Source organism: Bombina bombina, chromosome 4, assembly GCF_027579735.1.
Source record: "Bombina bombina isolate aBomBom1 chromosome 4, aBomBom1.pri, whole genome shotgun sequence".
NCBI classification, from domain to species: domain Eukaryota; kingdom Metazoa; phylum Chordata; class Amphibia; order Anura; family Bombinatoridae; genus Bombina; species Bombina bombina.
In genome coordinates this window covers 91,196,407-91,224,043 of record NC_069502.1, presented here as the reverse complement: position 1 = coordinate 91,224,043, position 27,637 = coordinate 91,196,407, and the positions used below count along the sequence as shown (strand labels likewise).

Genomic DNA, 27,637 nt, shown 5'->3' with positions numbered 1-27,637 from the left:
CGGAGATGAGTGCTTTTTTTATGTAAGAGGGTCAGCCCTCTTTCTTTGACTATTTTTCCAGACACACGTATTGCGAGACTGGTGAGGCCAAAAAAGCAATTTCTTGTAGGTCTGTCAATGTTTTGTTCATCAGGGCCTATATGTTTAAACCCCCACAAAGGGTTTAAACACATAGTCAACCTAAACGTCCTGCTTTGAAGCCATATAGAACAGCTGATAACATGCAGGAAACAGCTGGTAAGCCAATTAGCAGCAGCAATTGCACGACCCTACCAATCATGTCTGTGTTTAGCTCTAACAAATCAGAGCATAACATTTTTGCACAAGAATATCCCTTTAAAGGGACAGTCTGGTCAAAAATAAACTTTCATGATTCAACTAGGGCAGGTAATTTTAAACTACTTTCCAATTTACTTTTATCATTCATTTTGCTTTGTTCTCTCTGTATTCTTAGTTGAAAGCTAAACCCAGGTAGGCTCATATGCTAATTTCTTAACCCTTAAAGGCCGCCTCTTATCTGAATGCATTTTGATTTTTTTCACAACTAGAGGGCGTTAGTTCATGTGTGTCATACAGATGACATTGTGCTCATGCCCGAGGAGTTACCTAGGAGTCAGCACTGATTGGCTAAATTGCAAGTCTGTCAAAAGAAATGAAATAAGGGGGCAGTCTGCAGAAGCTTTTATATAAGGTAATTACAGAGTTAAAAAGTGTATTAATATAGCCATGCTGGTTATACAAAACTGGGGAATGGGTAATAAAAGGATTATCTATCTTTTTAAACAATAAAAATTCTGGTGTAGACTGTCCCTTTAATTTAATTCACTTTAGATATGACTTAAAGATCCGATCAGACCCACTTTTCTGACCCCACATGAGACACTTAAACAAAAATGTGGCAGTCTTATGTTGTGGAAACAGTCACATAATTTATTACAATATATTTGTTAAGCAAACAATAATGCAACCATTTTACAACAGTACAATAAAATAGTTTATAAACCCCTATATTTAATTGTAACTATTATCTCAAAAAATTTACTAATTGCTCCATTAGCTGCCATCTAACTTAGAGGAGCCTTTATTCCACTTTACACATTTAAATCCTGATGACTTGGTGGGAAGGGGTTATTAACAGCCATGAACTCTAACCAGACAATATTTCCTTTTTACATGCTCTTTCACCCAATTGAAGGACTTCCCCACCTCTACTGTCACAAAATACACAATATGTAACAGAGACAAATGAAAAAGGAGGTTGAATCACTTTTCTCCATGATGACCCTAGTAAATCTCCCCCCTAATTTTCCTTAAAAGACCCTCAACTGTTGCTTGACCTACTGACCGCTTCCAAACTAAAATGTACCACCCATTTACAGTCTCAAGTTACCCCTCTCCCTAAAACTTCAGCTATAATATTATCACAACATGATCACAGACCACAACATATCACTTTTGTGATGGCCACAATACCACCTGGTGTCCAGGTTAGAGTTAGGTATGGTTATGGTTTTGTTGCCATAATATTGCCCACAGTATTATCTCACTGACTGAAATATTGGAGGATGTTGCATTGTATATGAGACCCCTCTATGTCAGCCCAAGGTTTCTATCTAGAAGGGACCATTTTAACAGAACAATCATATGAATTACAAATATAAAACATAGTCATGTCAGATACCAGGTCATAGAGAAAACAATCTTAAACCAAATGTTGGCACTTTTTTCTGCATTCAGAATTGCATGTCTTTATCACTATATTGTCTAAACAAAGGCATAACTTAATAATGTACATCAACGTTGGTAAACTACAAAGCTATTTAGTCAATTACAGATATTCTTATGTTTAAATCAATAACTATAAAATTAAACATGGCTTAACAGTCTCAAGAGACTTAATGTACCCCCCAATAATTAACCCCCATCCTTCTTGGTGATATCTGGGCATCATTTAAATGCAGCAAAGTTGAGGACCTTAATATTGCAGCAACACTGTTATGGCCACATACACTATACTGCCTGATATCACTGAAGTTACTGTTAAGAGTTACATCAGGTGACAAAGTACACAAAAGCACACTGAATGCCTCACCTGGGACATCTATAGAATTAACAATTGTAAAACAATTATATTATGATTTACAAATAGTTAAAATAATTCATGTCAGATATCAGTACATAAAGAAAATGATATATTATAAAAAAATCTTGATACATTTCAACATTCTAAAACGCATGTTCTTTTGCATGACTAAATAAACAGTGCAATATTGTACTAAAGCAATTAAACTATAAATCTTTAAATAATTGGCAAATATGCTACCTAATGCCTAAATTCATGCTTTTCTACCTCAACCCTGATGTGCCACCAAAACGGCAAGATTTTAATGGTTTTACCAACTGTGTATAGATAAATCCATCTTGATGATTATGGGACAATCAGAACTAGATAAGAGAAACTCTGGTTTAACAATGAGTAGACAACATGCAGATGGATTAAAATGTGCAAAATCACTTTTTAAAAAACAAACAAACAAAAAAAATGTTCACAATGAAATCATTAAGAAAAAGCCACAGAATATAATTTTATATTTTACAATAAACCTAAAAGTGTTGTATACAATTTTAAATAATACTAAATATGAGTTTAAATTTGTCTCGGTACATATTTATGCAAAGATCATAACAATTCACTGGACATATTACATCTAAACATCTTTGGCTGAAGCTATGTTCAGGCTTTTCTGTTTAGATTTTCGAGGGAAGTATTATAGTCACATAATAATACTAATGATAAAAACAATAATAAAAAACAATAATACAGTCCCAATTTTCTCAGCTTTTTTTGGTTATAATATTCTGAAGTCTTTTTATAGATAGAGATTTCAATTACTAGCCAATCCTGCAATTGGCTGAAGACTTTTATAATTTCATCAGTTTGACATCCACATTTGAACAAAAAACAGCATTTACTTATGGTTCATCTTCATATTGTTTTTCTGTTGCTGTACTAAAATCTTCCATAACAGACTGGAGATACTCAAAGGTGGGTCTGTCATCAAGTTTTTCCTTCCAACATCTGAGCATGATGTCATAAAGTTCTGTAGAACAGTTCTCGGGGCAAGGCATGCGATAGCCTTGGTCCAGTAAACGAATAACTTCAGGGTTAGTCATACCTAGAAGCCATAAATGTAAAAAAAAAGTCAGTTGCTATTTACCTGGACAATGACCCCCATAGAACTTATGAACATTGCTTTAGATAGTCTACTGTGGTTCAAAACTGGGAAATGATTTAATCTCTTAATGGCTACCAATGAATGCAGCCTCCTTTTTACACAATGTATTACAGCACTCTTTGGCAGCCCAAAGGGATGTCTTAAATTTTGCTATTCGCTTCTACATTATCTTTGACAAAAGTTTCTAGTTTTCACAGTCAAAATGACTTAAGATAGACAAAACAAAGAAAAAAAAACTCCTCAAATTTAGAACATAATTTATGTTGGCTACCATGATTGCAGACAGGGCCAGTTACTTTCTCATCAAATGGTGGTCTCAATTCCTGTATATGGTGGTGTTTCTTTTTTAAATGGCAATTACTGATATATATATATATATATATATATATATATATATATATATATATATATATATATATATATATATATTGCAATTGATATCTATGTTAATTTGAAAAAGTCAATATGTTGTAGATAAATGTTTTTTTGTGTTTATACATTTAATTGATGGTGACATGTGCAGTATCATTTGTTATTTAGGGCTATTCGATCATCACCAAAAAGGGCTTTTGTTGTTGTTGGTATGAGGTCATCTTGTTTTTTTGGGGTACAAACATGCACAAACCAAATGGCCGATATCGTGATTAAGTATTCCATGTGTGTTATAGGTTGATCTGTGTGTGTGTTGAGTATTTATCAAGGGCCTTTGGCTGTTTTGATGTATCCATTTTCTTGATAGCTTGTGGTTGAATGGATTGTGATCACTGAAGTCAATGCTGTCCATACATTTTACATTGTGAGTGTTCCGGTGTCAAAAGGTATATTGGGAGCCGAAAAACAACTGCCTTTCCAACTTATTTTGGAAGATGGAATTTAATGTAATAAGCCTTTCCAGTCTTATTTAATTAAAGAGTGTCTTCCAAGGTCAAACTCATTGTAGTATTTAGAAGCGTTTTTAATGATAGATAAATATAATTAAAAAAAAATTCACCCTGCTATGTATGACCACTGGCATCTATATGATAGACAGGAAAAAAAGACTTCCCAAGCATCCTAAATCTTGTAAGAATATCACAAGTTGTGAGGTTTTGCCCAATTCCTACCTGTGCACCAGTTTTTAGGGAGTCCCAGATCCACCCAGAACATGCTTTATGCCAACACACCTAGTCCCATTTATGAAAAAAACTAAGCTCCACACATGACCCAACTGCAACTCTGTCTCTCCCACCTGGCCCTTACCACAAAATGCTAGTTGGCCACAAGTTCTCTAACCTCACCAGAAACTGTTGAAAGCTTCCAAGAAATGTTGGGAGGTGAACCTCTTGTTAAGCTTATTGGCTATATTAATCAAAACAGTTATCCACATTGCAATGATAAACATTTCATTAGCTATAATAAGAAATAATATTGGATGCAGATGATTATTTTATGGGAATCACCATTTCAAAGATGATGCACTATGGTAGGGCTATAACTTTGCATTATACCTGGGTAAGGAATGCGGCCATATGTCACAATTTCAGTAAGAAGGATTCCAAAAGACCATACATCTGATTTAATGGTGAAAACTCCATAGTTGATAGCTTCTGGCGCTGTCCACTTAATTGGAAATTTGGTACCTGCATTGGAAAATGGAAATTTATATTGGGTTAGCAGTAGAGATGGATGGGAGATTTTTGATAATAAGGGGCCGAATTATCAAGCTCCAAATGGAGCTTGATGCCCCTGTTACCGCGTGAGCCTTCAGGCTCACCGGAAACAGCAGTTATGTAGTATGCAATTACTCTTGTAATATTGTGTTTTATGTATTTTACTGTTTTCCTTCTTGCAAAATGTTTCATATACTCATGGTTCATTTCGCTACCTCTTGACTGTTCAACAAACTATCACCTAGATTACGAGTTTTTGTCAGTAAGGCTTGCGGTGCAAAGAGCCTTTTTTCCCACCGCTCCCTTAAGACAACGCTGGTATTACAGGTTTTTTTAAACCTGGCATTAGCCGCAAAAAGGTGAGCATAGAGCAGAATTTAGCTGCACATCTCACCTCAATACCAGCGTTGCTTAAGTCAGCGGTGAGCTGCCTAAACATACTCGTGCACAATTTCCCCATAGGAAACAATGGGGCTGAGCTGGCTGAAAAAAACCTGACACCTGCAAAAAAGCAGCGTTCAGCTCGTAACGCAGCCCCATTGTTTCCTATGGGGAAATGAATTTTATGTCTGCACCTAACACCCTAACATGAACCCCGAGTCTAAACACCCCTAATCTTACACTTATTAACCCCTAATCTGCCGCCCCTGCTATCGCTGACACCTACATTATATTATTAACCCCTAATCTGACGCTCTGGACCCGGCCGCCACCTACATTATACTTATGAACCCCTAATCTACTGCCCCCAACATCGCCGACACCTACATTATATTTATTAACCCCTATTCTGCCCCCCCCCAACGTCGCCGCAACTATATTAAATTTATTAACCCCTAATCTGCCACGTCGCTGCCACTATTATAAATTTATTAACCCCTAAACCTAAGTCTAACCCTAACCCTAACACCCCCCTAGCTTAAATATAATTTAAATACATCTAAATAAATTTACTAAAATTAAAAAAAAAATATTTCTATTTAAAACTAAATATTTACCAATAAAATAAACCCTAAGATAGCTACAATATAACTAATAGTTACATTGTATCTAGCTTAGGATTTATATTTATTTTACAGGCAACTTTGTATTTATTTTAACTAGATACAATAGTTATAAAATAGTTAATAATTATTTAATAACTTCCTAGTTAAAATAAGTACAAGAGTAGCTATAAAATAAACCCTAACCTAAGTTACAATTACACATAACACTACACTATAATTAAACTAATTACCTAAACTACCTACAATTAATTACAATTAAGTTAAATAAACTAAATTACGAAAAACAAACAAACACTAAATTACAGAAAAAAAAAGGATTACAAGAATTTTAAACTAATTACACCTAATCTAATCCCCCTAATAAAATAAAAAAGCCCCCCAAAATAATAAAATTCCCTACCCTATACTAAATTACAAATAGCCCTTAAAGGACCAGTCAACACAGTAGATTTGCATAATCAACAAGTGCAAGCTAACAAGACAATGAAATAGCACTTAGTCTGAACTTCAAATGAGTATTAGATATTTTTTCTGACAATTTTAAAAGTTATGTCTTTTTCCACTCCCTCTGTACCATGTGACAGCCATCAGCCAAACACAAATGCATACACGTACCATGTGACAGCCATCAGCCATTCACAAATGCATACACACTTATTCTTGCACATGCTCAGTAGGATCTGGCGACTCAAAAAGTTTAAATATAAAAATACTGTGCACTTTTTTTTGAATGGAAGCAAATTGGAAAGTTGTTTAAAATGGCATGCTCTATCTGAATAATTGAAGTTTAATTTTGATTGAGTGTCCCTTTAAAAGGGCCTTTTGCGGGACATTGCCCCAAACACAACCAACCCTACTGTAAAACCCACCCAATCCCCCCTTAAAAAAACCTAACACTACCCCCCTGAAGATCTACCTACCTTGAGCCGTCTTCACCCAGCCAGGCACAAGTGGACCTCCAGAGGGGCAGAAGTCTTCATCCGATCCGGGCAGAAGAGGTCCTCCAAGCGGCAGAAGTCTTCATCCAGGTGGCATCTTCTATCTTCATCTATCCGGAGCGGGTCCATCTTCAATCCAGGTGACGCAGAGCCATCCTCTTCAAACGACGTCCTAACACTGAATGAAGGTTCCTTTAAATGACATCATCCAAGATGTCGTCCCTTGAATTCCGATTGGCTGATAGGATTCTATCAGTCAATCGGAATTAAGGTAGGAAAAATCCAATAGGATTGAGCTTGCATTATATTGGCTGATTGGAACAGCCAATAGAATGCAAGCTCAATCCTATTGGCTGATCCAATCAGCCAATAGGATTGAGCTCGCATTCTATTGGCTGATTGGATCAGCTAATAGGATTTTTCCTACCTCAATTCCGATTGGCTGATAATTTATTTAATTGTAGTAATTTTATTTAGATTATTTTAAATTATATTTGTTAGGGGGGTTAGGGTTAGGTTTAGACTTAGGTTTAGGGGTTAATACCTTTAATATAGTAGCGGCGGCGTTGGGGGTGTCAGATAAGGGGTTAATAAATGTAGGTAGGTGTCGGCGCTGTTAAGGACAGCAGATTAGGGGTTAATAAAAATTTAACTAGTGTTTGCGAGGTGGGAGTGCGGCGGTTTAGGGGTTAATATATTTTTTAAAGTGGCGGCGATGTCCGGTTGGCAGATTAGGGGTTAATATATTTATTAAAGTGTTTCCGATGTGGGGGGGGGGCTCGGTTTAGGGGTTAATAGGTAGTTTATGGGTGTTAGTGTACTTTGTGGAACTTTAGTTAAGAGTTTTATGTTACGGCATTAGCCCATAAAACTCTTAACTACCAATTTTTAAATGCGGTAGGAGTCTTGACAGGAGAGGGTCTACTGCTCACTTCTTCCAAGACTCGTAATACCAGCGTTAGGCAAATCCCATTGAAAAGATAGGATACGCAATTGACGTAAGGGGATTTGCGGTATGCTCGAGTCGCAGAAGAAAAGTGAGCGGTATACCCTCTTCTGCCAGACTCGTAATACCAGCGGGCGTTAAAAAGCAGCGTTGGGACCTCTCAACGCTGCTTTTTAAGGCTAATGCCAAACTCGTAATCTAGCCATAAATTTTTCATTTACTCCTTCCCCTCACCACCTACTACATCCATCGCTCTTACTCATACTAACTGATGGTGATATATCCCCCAATCCCAAACCCCAACCACTTCCTAAACTTGCCCACCCATGTATGTCTTGTCTTTGACCTAAACACCAGAACTTTGAAAACCGTATCCAAGTACCTTTTGTAACTAAAGCCACCACCCCCATCACTTGTGTGCTCTGGAACTCTCACTCTGTGTGCTACAAGCTCACTTCTTTCCACAACCTCTTCATCCCCCACTCCCTAAACCTTCTGGCTCTCACAGAAACCTGGCTCTCTTGCTTTCCCTGTTTCACTGTCACATGGGGGTCTCCACTTCAGCCACACCCTGAGACCTGGAAACAGGCAAGGAGGTGGTGTAGGTATTTTACTGACCAATCTATCTGTCACTATAATTCCACTCTTACAGCAGTCCTTGACAATTTGGCACCGCCTACCATCGCTCAAAGGTCATGCGGTGATCCTCAGCCATGGCATACTCATCTGACACGCTACCTACATAGATGTTCCCGCACTGCTGAGCGACCTTGGATAAAATCCCATTGTTCAGCTGATGACCTTCACTACAAGTTCATCTTAAACTCCTACTATTCTGCCCTTAACCTCTACAACCAGGATTACTTCTCTACTCTACGTCTATTCTTCCCTTTTAACACCCTTCTCCACCCACCTCCACCTCTTATTCCCACTTCTCTCTCAGTTCAAGATTTTGCCAACCACTTCACCAAGAAAATTGATTCAATCAGAAATAAAATCATCTCTCAACACAGTCTCCAACCGCCTCAACCGATCATTGATATCCAAAACCTACAAAGCCACAGATTCAACTTTTTTGCTCCTGCAACTTAGGAAGAAGTTTCTGCCCTTATATCCTCCTCTCACCTCACTACCTGTCCCCTTGATTCCATCCCTTCCCAACTACTACCCACCCTCTCTCCTACTCTTACTCCTATCCTCACACATATTTTTAATCTCTCCCTCAGCACTGGTATATTTCCCTCATCCCTTAAACATGCACTAATCACACCTATCCTCAAAAAAATTGCTCTCGATCCATCATCCACATCCAACAACTGCCCTATTTTCCTACTCCCCCTTGCCTCAAAACTTCTTTAAAGGCTAGTATATACACGTTTATCACATTTTCTCACATTAAACTTCCTCCTTGATCCAGTGCAATCTGGATTTTGCCCCGACACTCAACAGAGACTGCAATCATTAAAGGGGCAGTCTACACCAGAAGTTTTATTGTTTTAAAAGATAGATCATCCCTTTATTACCCATTCCCCAGTTTTGCATAACCAACACATTTATATTTTTTACCTCTGTGATTACCTTGTATCTAAGCATCTTCTTACAGCCCCCTGATCACATTACTTTTAATTATTATCAATTGACTTGCAATTTTGCCAATTAGTGCAGTGTCTGCCACAAGCCACGGGCGTGATCACAATGTTACCTATATGGCTCACATGAACTAGCACTCCCCTGTTGTGAAAAGCAAATATAACTCATGTGATAAGAGGTTGTCTTTAATGACTTAGAAACAGGCAGACATTTAGAGATTTCAATGTTATAAAGTATATTAATATAACAATGTTGGTTGTGCAAAGCTAGGGAATGGGTAGTAAAGGCATTATCTATATTTTTGAGCAATAACAATTTTAGTGTTGACTGTCCCTTTTAGTTTACTAATAACCTACTGACAGCAAAATAAAAAACAAACACTTTTCTCTGTTAATCCACCTTGATCTGTCTGCAGCCTTTGACCACACTCTCTTGCTCCAAACCCTCCAATCCTTTGGCATCTGCAACACAGCCCTCTTCTGGCTCTCCTCTTACCTGTCTAACCTTTAGTGTAACTTTCTCTGGCACATCCTCTGATCCTTTACCACTTTCTGTTGGGGTACCACAAAGCTCTGTCCTTGGTCCCCTTCTCTTCTCAATTTATACATCATCCTTAGGTTCCTTAATACAGTCCCATGGGTTTCAATAACATTTGTATGCTGATTATACCCAAATCTACATCTCTGCACCAGACCTATCCCCTTCCTTACTAACTTGTGTCACTTACTGTCTTTCTAATATTTCATCCTGGATGTCCTCTCACTACCTTAAGCTAAATCTCTTCCAAAATACCTACCCCCAACTTTCTCAAACTTTTTATAATAACATCATTACCCCAACCCGCATACTAATATCTTGGGGGTCACACGACTCAGATTTCTCTTTCCCTCCCCACATCCAGTCTTTGGCCCAATTCCTGCCGCTTCCACCTTAAAAACCTCCTAAATTAGCCACTTTGTCACACAAGACACAATTAAGACTTTAATCCACCCTCATCATTTCCTGCCTTGACTATTGCAACTCCATCCTATCCAACTCCGACCTCTCTAGCTGCCGTCTATCTCCCTTACAATCCACAATAAATGCCTCTGCCAGACTGATCTTCCTTACATGTCACTCCTTATCTGCTGCACCTCTCTGCCAGTCCCTTCACTGGCTTCCTCTAAGCTCCAGAATAAAACACAAAATCCTGACTCAAACTATTAAAGCTCTCAATAACACTGTGCCTCCCTATATCTCCAACCTCATCTCCAGATACTCTCCCTCCTGTCCCCTTTGCTCTGCTCATGACCTCCTTCTTTACTCCTCTCTTGTTACCTCCTCACATTCTACTGCCACATGATTTTTGCAGCAAAGGTCCTCTAATGAGCAGGGGCACAAGAAAATTACTTTAGCTAGCACAGGTGTCTCCTAGCAACCACTTCATATGTTAACCTTCCTGTAGAGACCACAGCCCCCTTCTGAGGCTGTGACAGAAAGTAATGGACCCTACACAAATTAAGTTAAAGAAAAAAGAATTAAAAGATAAAATGCTTTTAAAATCATGAATAATTCATATTGCAATTTTTTTTATTAAGTATAACTCACTGCTTAGTTTTAATTATTACATCAATATCTCTTTAATCACATTGTTTGGTCTGAGGCACAAGTCATGAATCCTACGCTGTTTCCAGTTCCCCATAATGACACTTGCTACAGCAAATATCAGTTAAACTCACCCAAATTCCATAAGGTCTTGTTTTGTTTTTTCCTATGAAAGTGGAAGTCTGCTGTTCTCACTATTACAGAGAGAACCTCTTACTTCTGCTTTTATATGAAGATTTTGACACACACTTTTAGCCAAATACCAAACTCCTTCATTAAACTTAAATATCAAGTTGGTGACATGTAAGATTCATTTTAAAGATGTCATGCAACAGCTTGCATGCTCCAGATGATAGGAAGTAGGTTTTGTAGGCAGATAAGAATTAGAACGCCCATCTGGTTTGCTCATATTCCTATCTGAAGTGTCAGTTCAACGTTTAGCATAATAATTGCAGATTATCTGATTTAAAACAAATCTTTCAATGTTTCTATCATATTGCCATATATATTTTTTTCTTTGTATTAAAATCATCAAAGTTCTGATGATCGAATGTCCTCCGATGCAGCAATGTATTCCAAACGGATCTGCCGTAATGTCGAGCGAGACGGCAAAATATTTCAAGCTGCCGACATCATTGTTAACAGGTGGCATTACTGGGAGGCGTTTTACTAAACATCGCAATGGGATGAATACATTGTTTTTTCCCCCTTAGGTTTTTTAGGTTAAGATTTTTTTAGAATAGGTTTTTTTTATTCACAAAAGAGCTTTATCTGCTTTAGGGCAATTCCCTACCAAATGTCCTAAGGGCAATCTTTTTTTAGGATAGGGTTTTTTTTAACGGTGAATTTTAGGATAGGTTTTTTTAGAATAGGGATTTTCGGGGCAAAAACTGTCCTCCCCAACAGTCCAGGTTTTCTGAATAACCTTAGAGGAGAGCAGGTAAAATAACAATGTTTATTAATCAGACGATTGTTTATCTAGTTCAAATATCCTCAAAATGTGGCCTGTTAGGGAGGCCTGAGAACGGGTTTGAAAACCAGTGCTTTAGGGCAATGCCCCACCAAATACCCTTATAAGGGCAACCTTTTTTTAGGATAGGGATATAGGTAGGATTTTTTTTTAGAAAATATTTTTTTAAAATATAAAAGAGCTAAATCACTTTAGGGCAATGTCCTACAAAATGCCCTTATTAAGGCAATTTTTAGTGTGTTTTTTTTAAGATAGCATTTTTTGGGGGCTGGTGGTGTTTACTTTGATTTTAGAATAGGGATTTTTTATTTTAAATGTAAAAGAGCTGTAATTACTGTAGGGCAATGCCCAACCAAATGCCCTTCTAAGGGCAAATGTTAGAGTAGGTTTTAGCGTTGGTATAAGGTTTTTTATTTTGGGGTGGGCTCATTTTAAAGGGACATTAGCTTTAGGATATTCATAACGGGGGGGGGGAGGGGATATTTTTGGTAGTGTTTATTTTTTTGTAATTTTAGTGTTCATCATTTGTAACGTAGGGAGTGTTAGGTTATGGGTCTGGGCGGGTTTAGCTGTTAGGTAGTTAAAGCATGTATGGGTATTTTGCATTGGGGGTGTGGTGGTTTTGGGGGTAAATAAGTTAGGTGGTTTCTTGTGGTGGGGTGATGTGGAGGTTTAGGGGTTAATAGGTTAGGGGTGGTTAGGTCTTTAGGTTATGGCAGATTTTTTTATACAATGAATAAAATAATATGCATTATACATGAAAAATGCATATCATTTTAACATTGTATTTAAATGTATTGACTAGCTTCTATAGTTACAATGAGGAATTTTTTTGTCTTTATTAGTCAGGTATAGCGAAGACATGACGTAGATGCAGGCGTTCTGTGAGAGGTAGTTGGGCATTCCAGGGGAGTATCCTTCATTTTAATTGGGATACATCGCCAGTAGTTTAATATATTCCAAGGGCAGCCCTGCAGGTTAGGTATAAAATTACAGCCATATTTGTCTCGTCATCTTTTCAGTGTAAGGCAGGTTAGGTGTAGGGGCAGGATACCCAGGCATTATCTGAAGTGTTCCTACACAGAAACTGTGTTTTGCCTGCTATGTAGGAACACTTCAAATATGGTAAAACAAATGGGGATGTCGGAGAAGTTAAGGAGAAGCCTTAATCCCTATTATTTCCAATGGGAGACACATCACCACTCACCGGTACTTTGCGGGTCCGTCCCTTTTATTTGAATATATCGGCAGACCGACAAAGTGTGAGCCTGGCAAACCCAAGCAGGTAGTTTCTCGTCGGTTTGTCTATGTTTTGAAAATTGGGGCAAAAGTCTTAATCTCAATTATGTTCTAATGCTGCCTGGGGAAAAGCCATTCAATCATTTTGGCTGCAACTGCTAAGAACGATTATCCCTTAATGCAATTCTTGTGATGCTAACACATTGTTCCTGCCTATAATATCTGAATGCTACTAGCAGAAGGAAGCAAAGCAATATCTGCTGACGAAATTTAATATCACACAATCAATCATGTGTGCAGCCCTCCAGCCTGTTCTCATACAAGCATTTGTGAAGGAGCAGGGCTCGTCAATAATTCTATACAGATCAGTCTAGTATTTCCTAAGCCACCCCTGATGTGGTGGAAAGGTTAGGAAGCAGCAGTTTTATGGTTAAATAGTGGTTGCAGGTTTCATGAGCAATCCTAAATTGCAAGACCTCCAAAGCTGCATCCTCAACTTCATAAATAAATCCCAAGGTGGATGACATGTCAAGTTTCTTTTGGGACATTGTAGCATGATAAACCTCACCTAACCAAAAACTCATGTTGGTCTTGAAGATACTGGTGAAATTACCTAGTTCCCCAATCTGTGCAGCTATACTGTTTGCAAAGTTTAGCCTGGACTACCCACAACTGAAAATAATTAGGATACAAATGCATTGAAGCCCTTTTATTGAAGGATACCTGAGTGTATTATGTTCCATCTTATCTCCAGATCTGCAAAGTGTTACAAGTCTAACCAATACTGTCTATTACCTTATTTTCTCTATGTATAACCTGAGCATCATTTTATTATCAAGTATTATTCTTTATGATACATTGTAGCCTTACCCTCTTTTGCTATATATTCACTGTCAATGATCCTGGCAAGTCCAAAATCCGCTATTTTACAGGAAAGAATATCAGAAACCAATATGTTAGCAGCTCTGAGGTCCCTGTGAATATAATTCTTCCGTTCAATATACGCCATTCCCTCTGCAACCTGCCAAAACAAAATAATGAAGGAAAAAATACCAAAAATAACATATACAGTCCAGTTAACAAGATTTTTTTTTAAAAAAACCTTCAATTCAAAATTAAATAAATAAAAAATTAAACATTAAAGCCTAAGATATTAATAACAAGTATATATAGACAAATATTTATACTCTGTATGAGCTTACCTAACTTGTGAACAATTATGCTATAATAATTGTAGAGGAGACTCTGATCTTTATGAATTCAGGTTTCTATATAAAAAAATTAGATTTAATATCTCAAAATCATCCTGCATTTTACAGGACAGTCCCAAAGTAAGAGATAAGCTCATTTAAGGGACACTAAACTGTAAGATTATTATTATTTTCATTATTAATAATAATAATAAAAAATGCATGTAAAGAATTGCATTGCAATTACCCTTGGACTTACCTTTAGTGCTGTGAAACCAGCAGCCATTGCTTAGTCGAGCCCTGGTCAGGTGCTTCTATCCTATGCTTGCTACCAGCCTCCTATCCGTAGCTTAGTTTTAAACCTAACAGAGCAGGTGGTATAGCCATTTAAAATCTGCACCACCCGCTCCATAGACTTTAGTTCTGCATTTGAGGCTGTAGATCCAGTGGGTAGCTTTAAATGCAGAACAGTGTGAGTCGCTCTTTGTTTTGTTTTTTTCAAAAGCTCCCACCAGGGGTCTGGCAGAGGGCTCAAGATCGAATCAAAGAACAAGGAGCTAAATGATCCTTTACTGCCAGTTTTATATTAATAAAGACCGTTGATTGCTACAATGCAACACATTGCATGTATTTTTAAATGGACAATGTACTGTAAAATGTACACTCCCTACTTTAGCTTTATTTTGTCATTTGAAATAGTTACTTTTGACTGTGGTATTTCCACCTATACTGAAAATTTCAATACTTAAGTATTGGCTATGGAAAAGCTATATAAGCCTAACCAGAATAAGAAATTATGCTTTCAGTTGGAGGTAGGAAAGATAAGTGATAAAGGGCCAGATTACAAGTGGAGCATTATTTAACGCTCTCGCTCGAGCATTTACTGCACTAGAAGTAAGCTTTTTGCTTGCGTCAGGTTGCGCTCATATTATAAGTTGAAATTAAACTATTTTTGCTTGCGTGCTAACTCAGCGAGCAAAAAAAGGAAAAAACATAGAATATTGTGCGTGCGTTTTCCCATAGAAGTTAATGGAGAAAAAAAGTAGACACAAACCTGATTCTCATGTGCGCTAACCGGACATGAAAATATGAATATTTCACATTCCAATGTTCTTCACATAACAGAATATGTTCTATTTATATATATACACACATACATACTATATATGTATATATATATATATATATATATATATATATATAAATATCTATTTAGAAATACTTAGAATATATTCTGCTATGTGCAGAACATTGGAATGTGAAATATGTACAGTAAATACATAGTTAAAACTTTTATAAAAATGAATATTGCATAAATATGTTTTTTTCATGTTTTCATCTACTTAACTGCAAAGGGTTCCAATGCACTTATATATATCTATACATGTGTACATATGTATTTATGTGTTAAATATATGTATAAATATCTGTAAATACATATAAACACATATAAATACATACTGTATGTTTTTTTCTAACACCTGAGACCTCATTTCTTTGAGCCCTTATATATATATATATTTTTTAAAATAATTTGTACTAGACAGTGTTATTATGGGTGTAACTGTACGTTGTAATGTATTTTTGATGTGTTTTGTGACACTTTTTTGATTCGCAAAACAGTTAACCGGAGCTATGAGGACGCGCTAACTCAATGAGCGTTACCTTGAATTGCACTCAAGCAATCGTGTTTACTTTCAACTTGTAATACAAACGATAAACCTGATGCGTGCAAACACCCGCGATAAACCCCTTATCGCTTTTTTGCGCTCCACTCATAATCTGGCCCAAAATGTTCATTTTCTATTGTTCTCTTTAAGAATACAGACAGAAATGATATAAGGAGGGATTGTTGTGCATAAATAGTGATAAGATAAAGATAATTGATATCCCTATGACCAGAGCCATTTTTAATGGGTTGTGGTTTCAAAGGGCATAACTGGCTAGTTCATATACAAAAATAAACCTTAAGGAACAAATTCCCATACATTTTTTACTCTTAAGCTGGCATAATAAGTAATTGCAAAGACATTGAGGGGCATCCAGTTTTACAGTACACTATCCCTTTAACATTAACATTTATGGCTAGATTACAAGTGGTGCGCTATTTAGTGCTTTTGCTCTAGCGTAAACTTCGCTAAAAGTAAGCTTTTTATGCTCATCAGGTAGTGCGGGTATTACAAGTTAAAAGTAAAAAGTTTCAAAGTCCTTTGGTTACTCGCCGTCTGGTTTTGATCACAAGCTAACCAAATGACTTCAAATATTGCGACCATGTTAACTTATTCTCCCCCATTGGCTTCAATGGAATGCATAGAAGAGAACACCTAGCACTTATTGCTCGCACACTAACCCGACAGGATTTAGGAATATTTAATATTCCAATGTACTTCACAATCACATACAGAAATATTAATAATATTATTATATTCCTATATAACTGTATTGACCTATATATTTATTCCTATAGATTTATAGGTATATAAATCTATTTCACATTACCATTATCAGATATATACAGTATATAGAAATATACATTTAGTAATAAGAATTAAGATTTTTGTATGTGAAGTACATAGGAATGTAAAATATGCGTAACGTGCTTTGTGTTTTGCACAATATGTCTAACGGGGTGTCGGGTTAGCGCACGTAAAGAATTAGTAATCTTAAAGCACATTCTTGAAATATCAAATATAAATATTAAAAAATATTAATAATATTATTATACACATTTTAATTATATATATATTATTTTTTTTACAATATGTATAATAATTTATAACAACTATTATTAATTTCTCAGTCAAACGCCTTGACATATACCACATCCTTTTTCTAACCGTAAGTTATATTTTAAATTTATCATGTTTATATAAGATTTATATTAATATGTTTTACATAACTTTTATTGTAGCCCTAGCACTTTACTGCAGGTCTCAAGTTGCAGTAACTTTATTATTGCTATTATGTGTTGCGCTCGAGCACAAAGTAAAGGCGCAATGGATTTGAAATACCAGATTGTGTACTAATCCTAGTGGGGCCCAGCAATATTGATAGCCTGCCCAGAGAGCAAAGAGGATGTTTTGAAATGTATAGTCGGGGCATGTCCCTGAAACGCGTTGCGGATTGTGAATTCTGGCCACATTCACTTATAGTGTTTGGGAGCAATTTGAATTGTCAACTTTTCCCTATTTTTAGTGCAAAAATTGTTTTTATTACTTTTATATTGTGAACACATTAGAAAGTTAAGATGTATGTGTGCCATTTAGGTATATTTTATGGGGAACTTTATAAAATGGTGATTATATCATAAGGTCATTGTTTATAGTTACATCATTTAAGGATATTTTAGTAGTAATTTGTGTTTGTAATTCTCTATAACTGTTCTTTTTTTACAAAATTTAATTTATTTCATTTTCTTACTAAGGAGTCAAATTTTACATAATAACATAATTTATGTAAGAAAAAGAAAAACATATTATTTAAGCGTTATCTGGTTTTGGTTTTCTTTATTTTAATGCCATAAGTGATTTAGTGAAAAGAGTTTAGTTGCTAAATATATATTAAAATTAGCAATAAACGATTTTGAATTACTAATCTTAAAACTTTAATTGCTTAAGTGATAAATTAAAGGGAATCTAAAAAAAACAAACATTCACGGAAGCAGAGGCAATGGGAAAGCGCTCTCCGTTTTGTCTCTGGTGTGGGTTGCGTGTCATCTAATTGGCTATGATGCCCCCAATATGTGGCTATAGGAGCAGCCAGCAGGGTTTCTAAAGCACACAGTTCTATTTTACTTTGTTAACCACTTCTAACATTTATGTCTTAGGCGCTTTGCTTTTTCTTTTCTTTTTTTGTTTGTTTATTATTCCTTTTAAAATATGGGCCCCATTTTTCATTGTGTGGGCAGACACGGTTCACAGGGAATATATCTGCCCAGAATTGCAGCAAGCATATATCTTGTGCAGCCAATCTCGAGAGAGCAGGGATTTTAATCACCCTGGTCAGATTAGTCCAAATGGTTGTAAACTTACAAAACAAAAAAATGACATGCTCTAATTTGTTAGATGATGTCATTTTAAAGCTAGATACCCTGCACTACTATGGGGTTAAAAACAGAGTTTAAGTAACATTTAGAACTCGCAGAGCACTGCAGGTACCAACTGGAAACTTCTGCTAATCCAATCTGCAGTGCTAGTCGCATGACTCAGCTGCGTAACTAGCGCTATTGATTGAATTAGTGTCAGTTTCTTCTCAGGACCTGCAAAGCACTCATGGTCCTCATAGAAAAATTGCCACTTATCCAATCAGCAGTGCTAGTTACACTGAATTGTGCGACTAGCAATGCTGATTGGATCAGTGTAAGTTTCTGCTTGGGACCAGCCCTGCTCTAAGCTAGTTACTTAACTAATTTGTGTAATTAGTGATGTTGATTGGATCAGTGGCAGTTTCCGCTCAGGACCAGCAGTGCTCTGCGGGTTCCGAGAGGTACTTCTACTGAATGTTTAACTTCTTTGCGGGGGCTAAACATATAGTAGTGCAGGGTCACTAGTCTTAAAAGTACATGCTCTAACAAATTATGGTATTTTAAGCACCACAAGCTACCTCCGCAGGTTGATTAAACGAACCTTATAAGCATGGGCACCCGCAGAAATTTTTCAGGAGGGGGCAAAAAAGTTGCTAATTGTATACATGAGCTGCAAATAACTTTAAACATGGTAGCTTATTGGTGTCAAAAGAATGACTCAAAAGTGCTTATACTTAAATATAAGGCCTTGCTTCTCAAATATAATTTGAAAATCTTGGAGCCAGTCCAATACAAAATTTTTGGAAAATATATATCACAGGAAAAGGTTTATTCCCAGGGGCTTTAGAGTAAAAAATGTCCCCACTATAGGGAGGAACAATACTGCCTTTTGTGCAAAATGGTGCAGTATCCTTAATAAGTGTTCTTTGGATCTCATGCTTCTAGTGATTGAAGAAGTAAGAGCACTTAGGGCTAGATTTATTAAAGCTGAGGAGTACAGGTGCGCGTATAGGCGCTCCTGTACGCCTCAGCTCGCCTGTGGTGGGGCGAAATTACCCGCAGGTATTCGCCATTGCACACAAGCGCAATTTTGCGCTTGCGTGCAATCCCGCCCCCTGCCTGCGCACAGCCAATCAAGAGCGGGCAGGAGCTGTCAATCTCCTCAGTCTAACTAGACTGTGGAGATTGAATTTCGCCACCTTAGAGGTGGTGAAGAGGTTAGGGAAGGGGTGGTCTGGTGACCGTTGCTTGATAAATTACGGCGAGCAAGTTCTTGAGAGAACTTGCAGCCGTAGGGCTTTCATAAATCTAGCCCATAAGGTAAAGGCTGAGGCTGAAAGTCAACACTTTGAGGAGACCTATAAATCAACATTGAAAGTGGATCAAGAACAGAACTGGTTAGAGAAACTAACAAAGCAAATACAGGAATTCGAGACAGAATTGACCACCTATAAAAACCGCAAGTGGGATACTGTCACTCTGGATTATAAAGAGAAAAGAGTATATAGATGGTTGCTGTCTTTTGAGGAAGGACAAACTCTGATTGATACCAGACCTAGAAGACCCCGCTACTTTAGGCCATGTAACATTATCATGGAAGATACATCGGGAAACAGCTCTGACTCAGATCTACCCTTGAACATAGGGACCCAAAAGAGAGTTTACACCAGTGGAGTGGTCACACACTCAAAAAACTTGGGAGGCACAGGACACATGTCAGGAGAGGGTGTGGTAAGAGGAAGACCACCCAGATCAAGGAGAATGTAGCTCCACACATTGTTAGCAACTTGAGTTCCTACCCATTGTGACCTCTTAAATCCAGGATATTAAATAAGGAATCTTCTTTTAAAAAACATTTGACATGTTTGTTGATTTACAAAAATGTGAATGCAATCTGAGATTAAAAGAGCACGTTGGAGTTACTACAAGAGATGCTATACAGTTTAAACAAAAAAGCCGGTTTGACCCTACTAGCTCCAACCCTAGTATTAAAACTTATGCTAGGTTATTGGTTGAACAGACTCAGACCAACTGTGCACAGGCTATACCTCAGTGCCGCAAAAATTGTCCAAAGAGGAAAGGATGGCGTTGGAAGTATTAAGTAAGAGGACCTCATCTTCAGAGAAGCTAATAAGGGTGGTGTGCTGGTGATTACAAACGACTTCCACACGACCCTACGAGGATATTTAAGTCTCAGATTGATCGGGTGTTGAATTTGGCTCTGCAGGAAGGATTGCTGGATAAGAATGAGGTGAGCTTCATGACAGTACAGCATCCTCACATTCCAGCTTTTTAAACTTTACTGAAGGTGCATAAACACCCCACCTGTCCCCCTGGGAGGCCAATAGTGTTGTCTATTGGTTCACTATTGCAACCAATTGCTACATATCTGGATAAGATCCTTCAACCATTGGTACGCAACATGCCATCTTTCCTTTTGGATTCAATGAGTCTGATTAAGGAGATTAAACTTATTCCTAACATTTAAGAACCCTTGATGCTGGTGATACTTAATGTGGTGAGCCTGTACATTGTGATTCCCCATGTACAGGGGCTCATGGCCATTCAGAAGCAATTAAATCGCTATCCCTATGTGGGACCTCCAGTGGAGCTCATCTTGGAGCTACTTCAGATGTGCCTAACCAGGAACTATTTTAAATTAAAAAAATCTTATTACTTACAGCTTATGGGAATGGCGATGGGGTCTAATATGGCCCCATCATACGCCAACCTGTATATGGCTCAGTTTGAAGAGTGGGATACAGATCTATTCAAGCATCATCAAATAAAGTACTTGAAGAGGTACATTGATGATTTGTTCCTACTATGGAGTGGTACTGAGTTTGAATTGCAGAATTGGTTTAAAACACGTAATAAAGCCATCCGTCTCAACAATTCAAGATGACATTCCATGAAAGGACCGTTGACTTTCTGGATCTGAGAGTGTATGTGAGGGAAGGCCAACTCCACACAAAGTTATTCAGGAAAGATTACGGACAGAAACTCCTTATTAAATGCGACCAGTTGTCATCCTCCATCACTATCTCTCAGTTTAAAAGGGTGGTGTGTAATAACAGTGAGACGGCCCAAGCCCAAGATCAACTGAGGGAAATGAAAAACAGATTTCTACAAAGAGGTTACAAAGAAAAACATATCCAACAACATCTCAATACTTTTTTGAATATGGATCAGGAAACGGCCCTTTTGACATCTTAATGACAGCAACAGGAAGAGAGAATGATTCTCACGACAGCCTATACTGCGGACAAAAGAGGACTGCCACAGCTATTAAAACAGGACTGGCACACTGTAGAGTCTGACAAGAACTTGCCATTTAAAGATTTTCAACACCCTAAAGTGGGTTTTTAGAAGATCCCAATCTATTAGGGGCATTCTAGTAAAGGTGGATCCGGTACATAGCTATAAGACAGCCACCTGGCTACAACAAGTGAAACCTGGCTTTTGTAGATGTGCTGGATGCACTACTTGCAATGGCTTATTAACCACCAAATGTTTTACCCATCCAGGTACCAATAGGAGATTAAAAATCCCACATAGAGTAACCTGCACTACGACCTTTATCATATATTTATTACACTGTCAGTGGGGGTTATTCTATGTCGGAAAAACGGTGGATGAACTCCGGATGCATATGGCCATTTATCGCACTTCAATTAGAGCTGCCATAAAAAATCAAGAGTCTGAACAGCCTGTGGCTCGGCATTTTGCTCTGAGTGGCCATACCGTTGCTGATTTGAGGTATGTCTTCTTTTGATGGCATATATTATAGAATGTGACAGCCTAGCATACTGTTTATTTTGGAGTTCCTCTTAGGTTAAGATGTTTTTAGCAAAGTTTAGCTAGCAGTTTGTGACCTTGACTATACATGCTAGATTATATATAAATTGTACTTAGGACTACTGCTAGGCTCTATTGTTTCAGTTTATAGTTGTAGTAATCCCTGAAAAAGAGTATATTTGATTGTTCTCTGTATATTAATAGAATGTGTGATACATTGAGTGCATTAATCCTCCTACTATATATGTGTGTATATATATACAGGGAGTGCAGAATTATTAGGCAAGTTGTATTTTTGAGGATTCATTTTATTATTGAACAACAACCATGTTCTCAATGAACCCAAAAAACTCATTAATATCAAAGCTGAATATTTTTGGAAGTAGTTTTTAGTTTGTTTTTAGGGCAATATCTGTGTATGCAGGTGACTATTACTGTGCATAATTATTAGGCAACTTAACAAAAAACAAATATATACCAATTTCAATTATTTATTTTTACCAGTGAAACCAATATAACATCTCAACATTCACAAATATACATTTCTGACATTCAAAAACAAAACAAAAATAAATCAGTGACCAATATAGCCACCTTTCTTTGCAAGGACACTCAAAAGCCTGCCATCCATGGATTATGTCAGTGTTTTGATCTGTTCACCATCAACATTGCGTGCAGCAGCAACCACAGCCTCCCAGACACTGTTCAGAGAGGTGTACTGTTTTCCCTCCTTGTAAATCTCACATTTGATGATGGACCACAGGTTCTCAATGGGGTTCAGATCAGGTGAACAAGGAGGCCATGTCATTAGATTTTCTTCTTTTATACCCTTTCTTGCCAGCCACGCTGTGGAGTACTTGGACGCGTGTGATGGAGCATTGTCCTGCATGAAAATCATGTTTTTCTTGAAGGATGCAGACTTCTTCCTGTACCACTGCTTGAAGAAGGTGTCTTCCAGAAACTGGCAGTAGGACTGGGAGTTGAGCTTGACTCCATCCTCAACCCTTTACCAATCCAGCCACGGGCCCATCCATCTGGCCCATCAAGACTCACTCTCATTTCATCAGTCCATAAGACCTTAGAAAAATCAGTCTTGAGATATTTCTTGGCCCAGTCTTGACGTTTCAGCTTGTGTGTCTTGTTCAGTGGTGGTCGTCTTTCAGCCTTTCTTACCTTGGCCATGTCTCTGAGTATTGCACACCTTGTGCTTTTGGGCACTCCAGTGATGTTGCAGCTCTGAAATATGGCCAAACTGGTGGCAAGAGGCATCTTGGCAGCTGCACGCTTGACTTTTCTCAGTTTATGGGCAGTTATTTTGCGCCTTGGTTTTTCCACACGCTTCTTGCGACCCTGTTGACTATTTTGAATGAAACGCTTGATTGTTCGATGATCACGCTTCAGAAGCTTTGCAATTTTAAGAGTGCTGCATCCCTCTGCAAGATATCTCACTATTTTTGACTTTTCTGAGCCTGTCAAGCCCTTCTTTTGACCCATTTTGTCAAAGGAAAGGAAGTTGCCTAATAATTATGCACACCTGATATAGGGTGTTGATGTCATTAGACCACACCCCTTCTCATTACAGAGATACACATCACCTAATATGCTTAATTGGTAGTGCTTTTCATGTTCCTGTGCTATATATATATATATATATATATATATATATATATATATATATATATATATATATATATATATATATATATATATATATCAAACATTGGTCAAGAAGAGAAAGAGGTTTATGGTAAAATCTCATCATAGACTGGGAATTCAGCACTCTTTTTCAAAAAAATAATCAAAGCAGCAACACAAATTACATTTGAAAAAAGGTAATTTTTATTCTCACACTGTGCTGAGCGCAGGTCCGTTAAAATGGCAACAACCAATCAATAGGATAAAGAAAAAAATTGTGGTTAAAAACAATGAATATATAGTACAAGATATATACAAAAGTTTAGAAATGCTAGGACCGGTCCATGTGAAAAGACATGCATTTAGTGGAAATAAAGTATTGCTAGAAATATACCCAGATATGTAGTGCTGTTATAGATATTATAGCTGGCTAAGCACAGGATGCAGTTCTCAATTTCTTTCATGTAATTAGCAAGAGTCCATGAGCTAGTGACGTATGGGATATACATTCCTACCAGGAGGGGCAAAGTTTCCCAAACCTCAAAATGCCTATAAATACACCCCTCACCACACCCACAAATCAATTTTACAAACTTTGCCTCCTATGGAGGTGGTGAAGTAAGTTTGTGCTAGATTCTACGTTGATACGCGCTCCGCAGCAGGTTGGAGCCCGGTTTTCCTCTCAGCGTGCAGTGAATGTCAGAGGGATGTGAGGAGAGTATTGCCTATTTGAATGCAGTGATCTCCTTCTACGGGGTCTATTTCATAGGTTCTCTGTTATCGGTCGTAGAGATTCATCTCTTACCTCCCTTTTCATATCGACGATATACTCTTATATATACCATTTCCTCTACTGATTCTCGTTTCAGTACTGGTTTGGCTTTCTACTACATGTAGATGAGTGTCCTGGGGTAAGTAAGTCTTATTTTCTGTGACACTCTAAGCTATGGTTGGGCACTTTTATATAAAGTTCTAAATATATGTATTCAAACATTTATTTGCCTTGACTCAGGATGTTCAACGTTCCTTATTTCAGACAGTCAGTTTCATATTTGGGATAATGCATATGAATAAATAATATTTGCTTACCTTAAAAATTTGACTTTTCCCTGTGGGCTGTTAGGCTCGTGGGGGCTGAAAATGCTTCATTTTATTGCGTGTTTCTTGGTGCGGACTTTTTTGGCGCAAATTTTTTTTTCAGTTTCCGGCGTCATACATGTCGCCGGAAGTTGCGTCATTTTTGACGTTTTTTTGCGCCAAAGGTGTCGGCATTCCGGATGTGGCGTCATTTTGGCGCCAAAAGCATTTAGGCGCCAAATAATGTGGGCGTCTTTTTTGGCGCTAAAAAAATATGGGCGTCACTATTGTCTCCACATTATTTAAGTCTCATTATTTTGTGCTTCTGGTTGCTAGAAGCTTGTTCTATGGCATTTTTTTCCCATTCCTGAAACTGTCATTTAAGGAATTTGATCAATTTTGCTTTATATGTTGTTTTTTCTATTACATATTGCAAGATGTCCCACGTTGAAGCTGAGTCAGAAGATACTTCTGGAAAATCCCTGCCTGGTGCTGGAGCTACCAAAGCTAAGTGTATCTGCTGTAAACTTTTGGTATCTGTTCCTCCAGCTGTTGTTTGTACTGTTTGTCATGACAAACTTGCTAATGCAGATAATATTTCCTTTAGTACTGTTACATTACCTGTTGCTGTTCCGTTAACATCTAATACTCAGAGTGTTCCTGATAACATAAGAGATTTTGTTTCTAAATCCATTAAGAAGGCTATGTCTGTTATTCCTCCTTCTAGTAAACGTAAAAAGTCTTTTAAAACTTCTCATTTTTCAGATGAATTTTTAAATGAACATCATCATTCTGATACTGATATTGGTTCTTCTGATTCAGAGGATTCTGTCTCAGAGGTTGATGCTGATAAATCTTCATATTTATTTAAAATGGAATTTATTCGTTCTTTACTTAAAGAAGTCCTAATTGCATTAGAAATTGAGGATTCTAGTCCTCTTGATACTAAATCTAAACATTTAGATAAGGTTTTTAAATCTCCTGTAGTTATTCCAGAAGTTTTTCCTGTCCCTGGTGCTATTTCTGAAGTAATTTCCAGGGAATGGAATAATTTGGGTAATTCTTTTATTCCTTCTAAACGTTTTAAGCAATTATATCCTGTGCCATCTGACAGATTAGAATTTTGGGACAAAATCCCTAAGGTTGATGGGGCTGTCTCTACTCTTGCTAGCGTACTACTATTCCTACGGCAGATGGTACTTCCTTTAAGGATCCTTTAGATAGGAAAATTGAATCCTTTCTAAGAAAAGCTTACTTGTGTTCAGGTAATCTTCTTAGACCTGCTATATCTTTAGCGGATGTTGCTGCAGCTTCAACTTTTTGGTTAGAAGCTTTAGCGCAACAAGTAACAGATCATAATTCTCATAGCATTATTATTCTTCTACAACATGCTAATAATTTTATTTGTGATGCCATCTTTGATATCATTAGAGTTGATATCAGGTATATGTCTCTAGCTATTTTAGCTAGAAGAGCTTTATGGCTTAAAACTTGGAATGCTGATATGTCTTCTAAGTCTACTCTGCTTTCCCTTTCTTTCCAGGGTAATAAATTATTTGGTTCTCAGTTGGATTCTATTATCTCAACTGTTACTGGAGGGAAAGGAACTTTTTTACCACAGGATAAAAAATCTAAAGGTAAATTTAGGTCTAATAATCGTTTTCGTTCCTTTCGTCACAACAAGGAACAAAAGCCTGATCCTTCATCCTCAGGAGCGGTATCAGTTTGGAAACCATCTCCAGTCTGGAATAAATCCAAGCCTTTTAGAAAACCAAAGCCAGCTCCCAAGTCCACATGAAGGTGCGGCCCTCATTCCAGCTCAGCTGGTAGGGGGCAGATTGCGTTTTTTCAAAGAAATTTGGTTCAATTCCGTTCACAATCTCTGGATTCAGAACATTGTTTCAAAAGGGTACAGAATTGGCTTCAAGATAAGGCCTCCTGCAAAGAGATTTTTTCTTTACCGTGTCCCAGTAAACCTAGCGAAGGCTCAAGCATTTCTGAAATGTGTTTCAGATCTAGAGTTGGCTGGAGTAATTATACCAGTTCCAGTTCTGGAACAGGGGCTGGGGTTTTATTCAAATCTCTTCATTGTACCAAAGAAGGAGAATTCCTTCAGACCAGTTCTGGATCTAAAAATATTGAATCGTTATGTAAGGATACCAACATTCAAAATGGTAACTGTAAGGACTATCCTGCCTTTTGTTCAGCAAGAGCATTATATGTCCACAATAGATTTACAGGATGCATATCTGCATATTCCGATTCATCCAGATCACTATCAGTTTCTGAGATTCTCTTTTCTAGACAAGCATTACCAGTTTGTGGCTCTACCGTTTGGCCTAGCTACAGCTCCAAGAATTTTTACAAAGGTTCTCGGTGCCCTTCTGTCTGTAATCAGAGAACAGGGTATTGTGGTATTTCCTTATTTGGATGATATCTTGGTACTTGCTCAGTCTTCACATTTAGCAGAATCTCATACGAATCGACTTGTGTTGTTTCTTCAAGATCATGGTTGGAGGATCAATTTACCAAAAAAGTTAATTGATTCCTCAGACAAGGGTAACCTTTTTAGGTTTTCAGATAGATTCAGTGTCCATGACTCTGTCTTTGACAGACAAGAGACGTCTAAAGTTGATATCAGCTTGTCAAAACCTTCAGTCACAATCATTCCCTTCGGTAGCTTTATGCATGGAAATTCTAGGTCTTATGACTGCAGCATCGGACGCGATCCCCTTTGCTCGTTTTCACATGCGA

At 37.4% G+C, this 27,637-nt stretch overlaps 1 protein-coding gene across 1 annotated transcript in view; it reads right to left on the bottom strand.

Moving 5' to 3' along the window:
* Positions 1-904: 904 nt before the first annotated feature.
* Positions 905-27,637, bottom strand: part of BLK (BLK proto-oncogene, Src family tyrosine kinase) — a 111,855-nt gene continuing 85,122 nt past the window's right edge. Inside the window, exons 6-8 of the mRNA XM_053709547.1 lie at positions 14,030-14,180; positions 4,724-4,855; positions 905-3,176 (exon numbers count right to left, since the gene is read on the bottom strand). Coding sequence (XP_053565522.1) covers positions 2,974-3,176; positions 4,724-4,855; positions 14,030-14,180 — 486 coding nt within the window. The 3' untranslated portion in view covers positions 905-2,973. The remainder of the gene's footprint in view (positions 3,177-4,723; positions 4,856-14,029; positions 14,181-27,637) is intronic.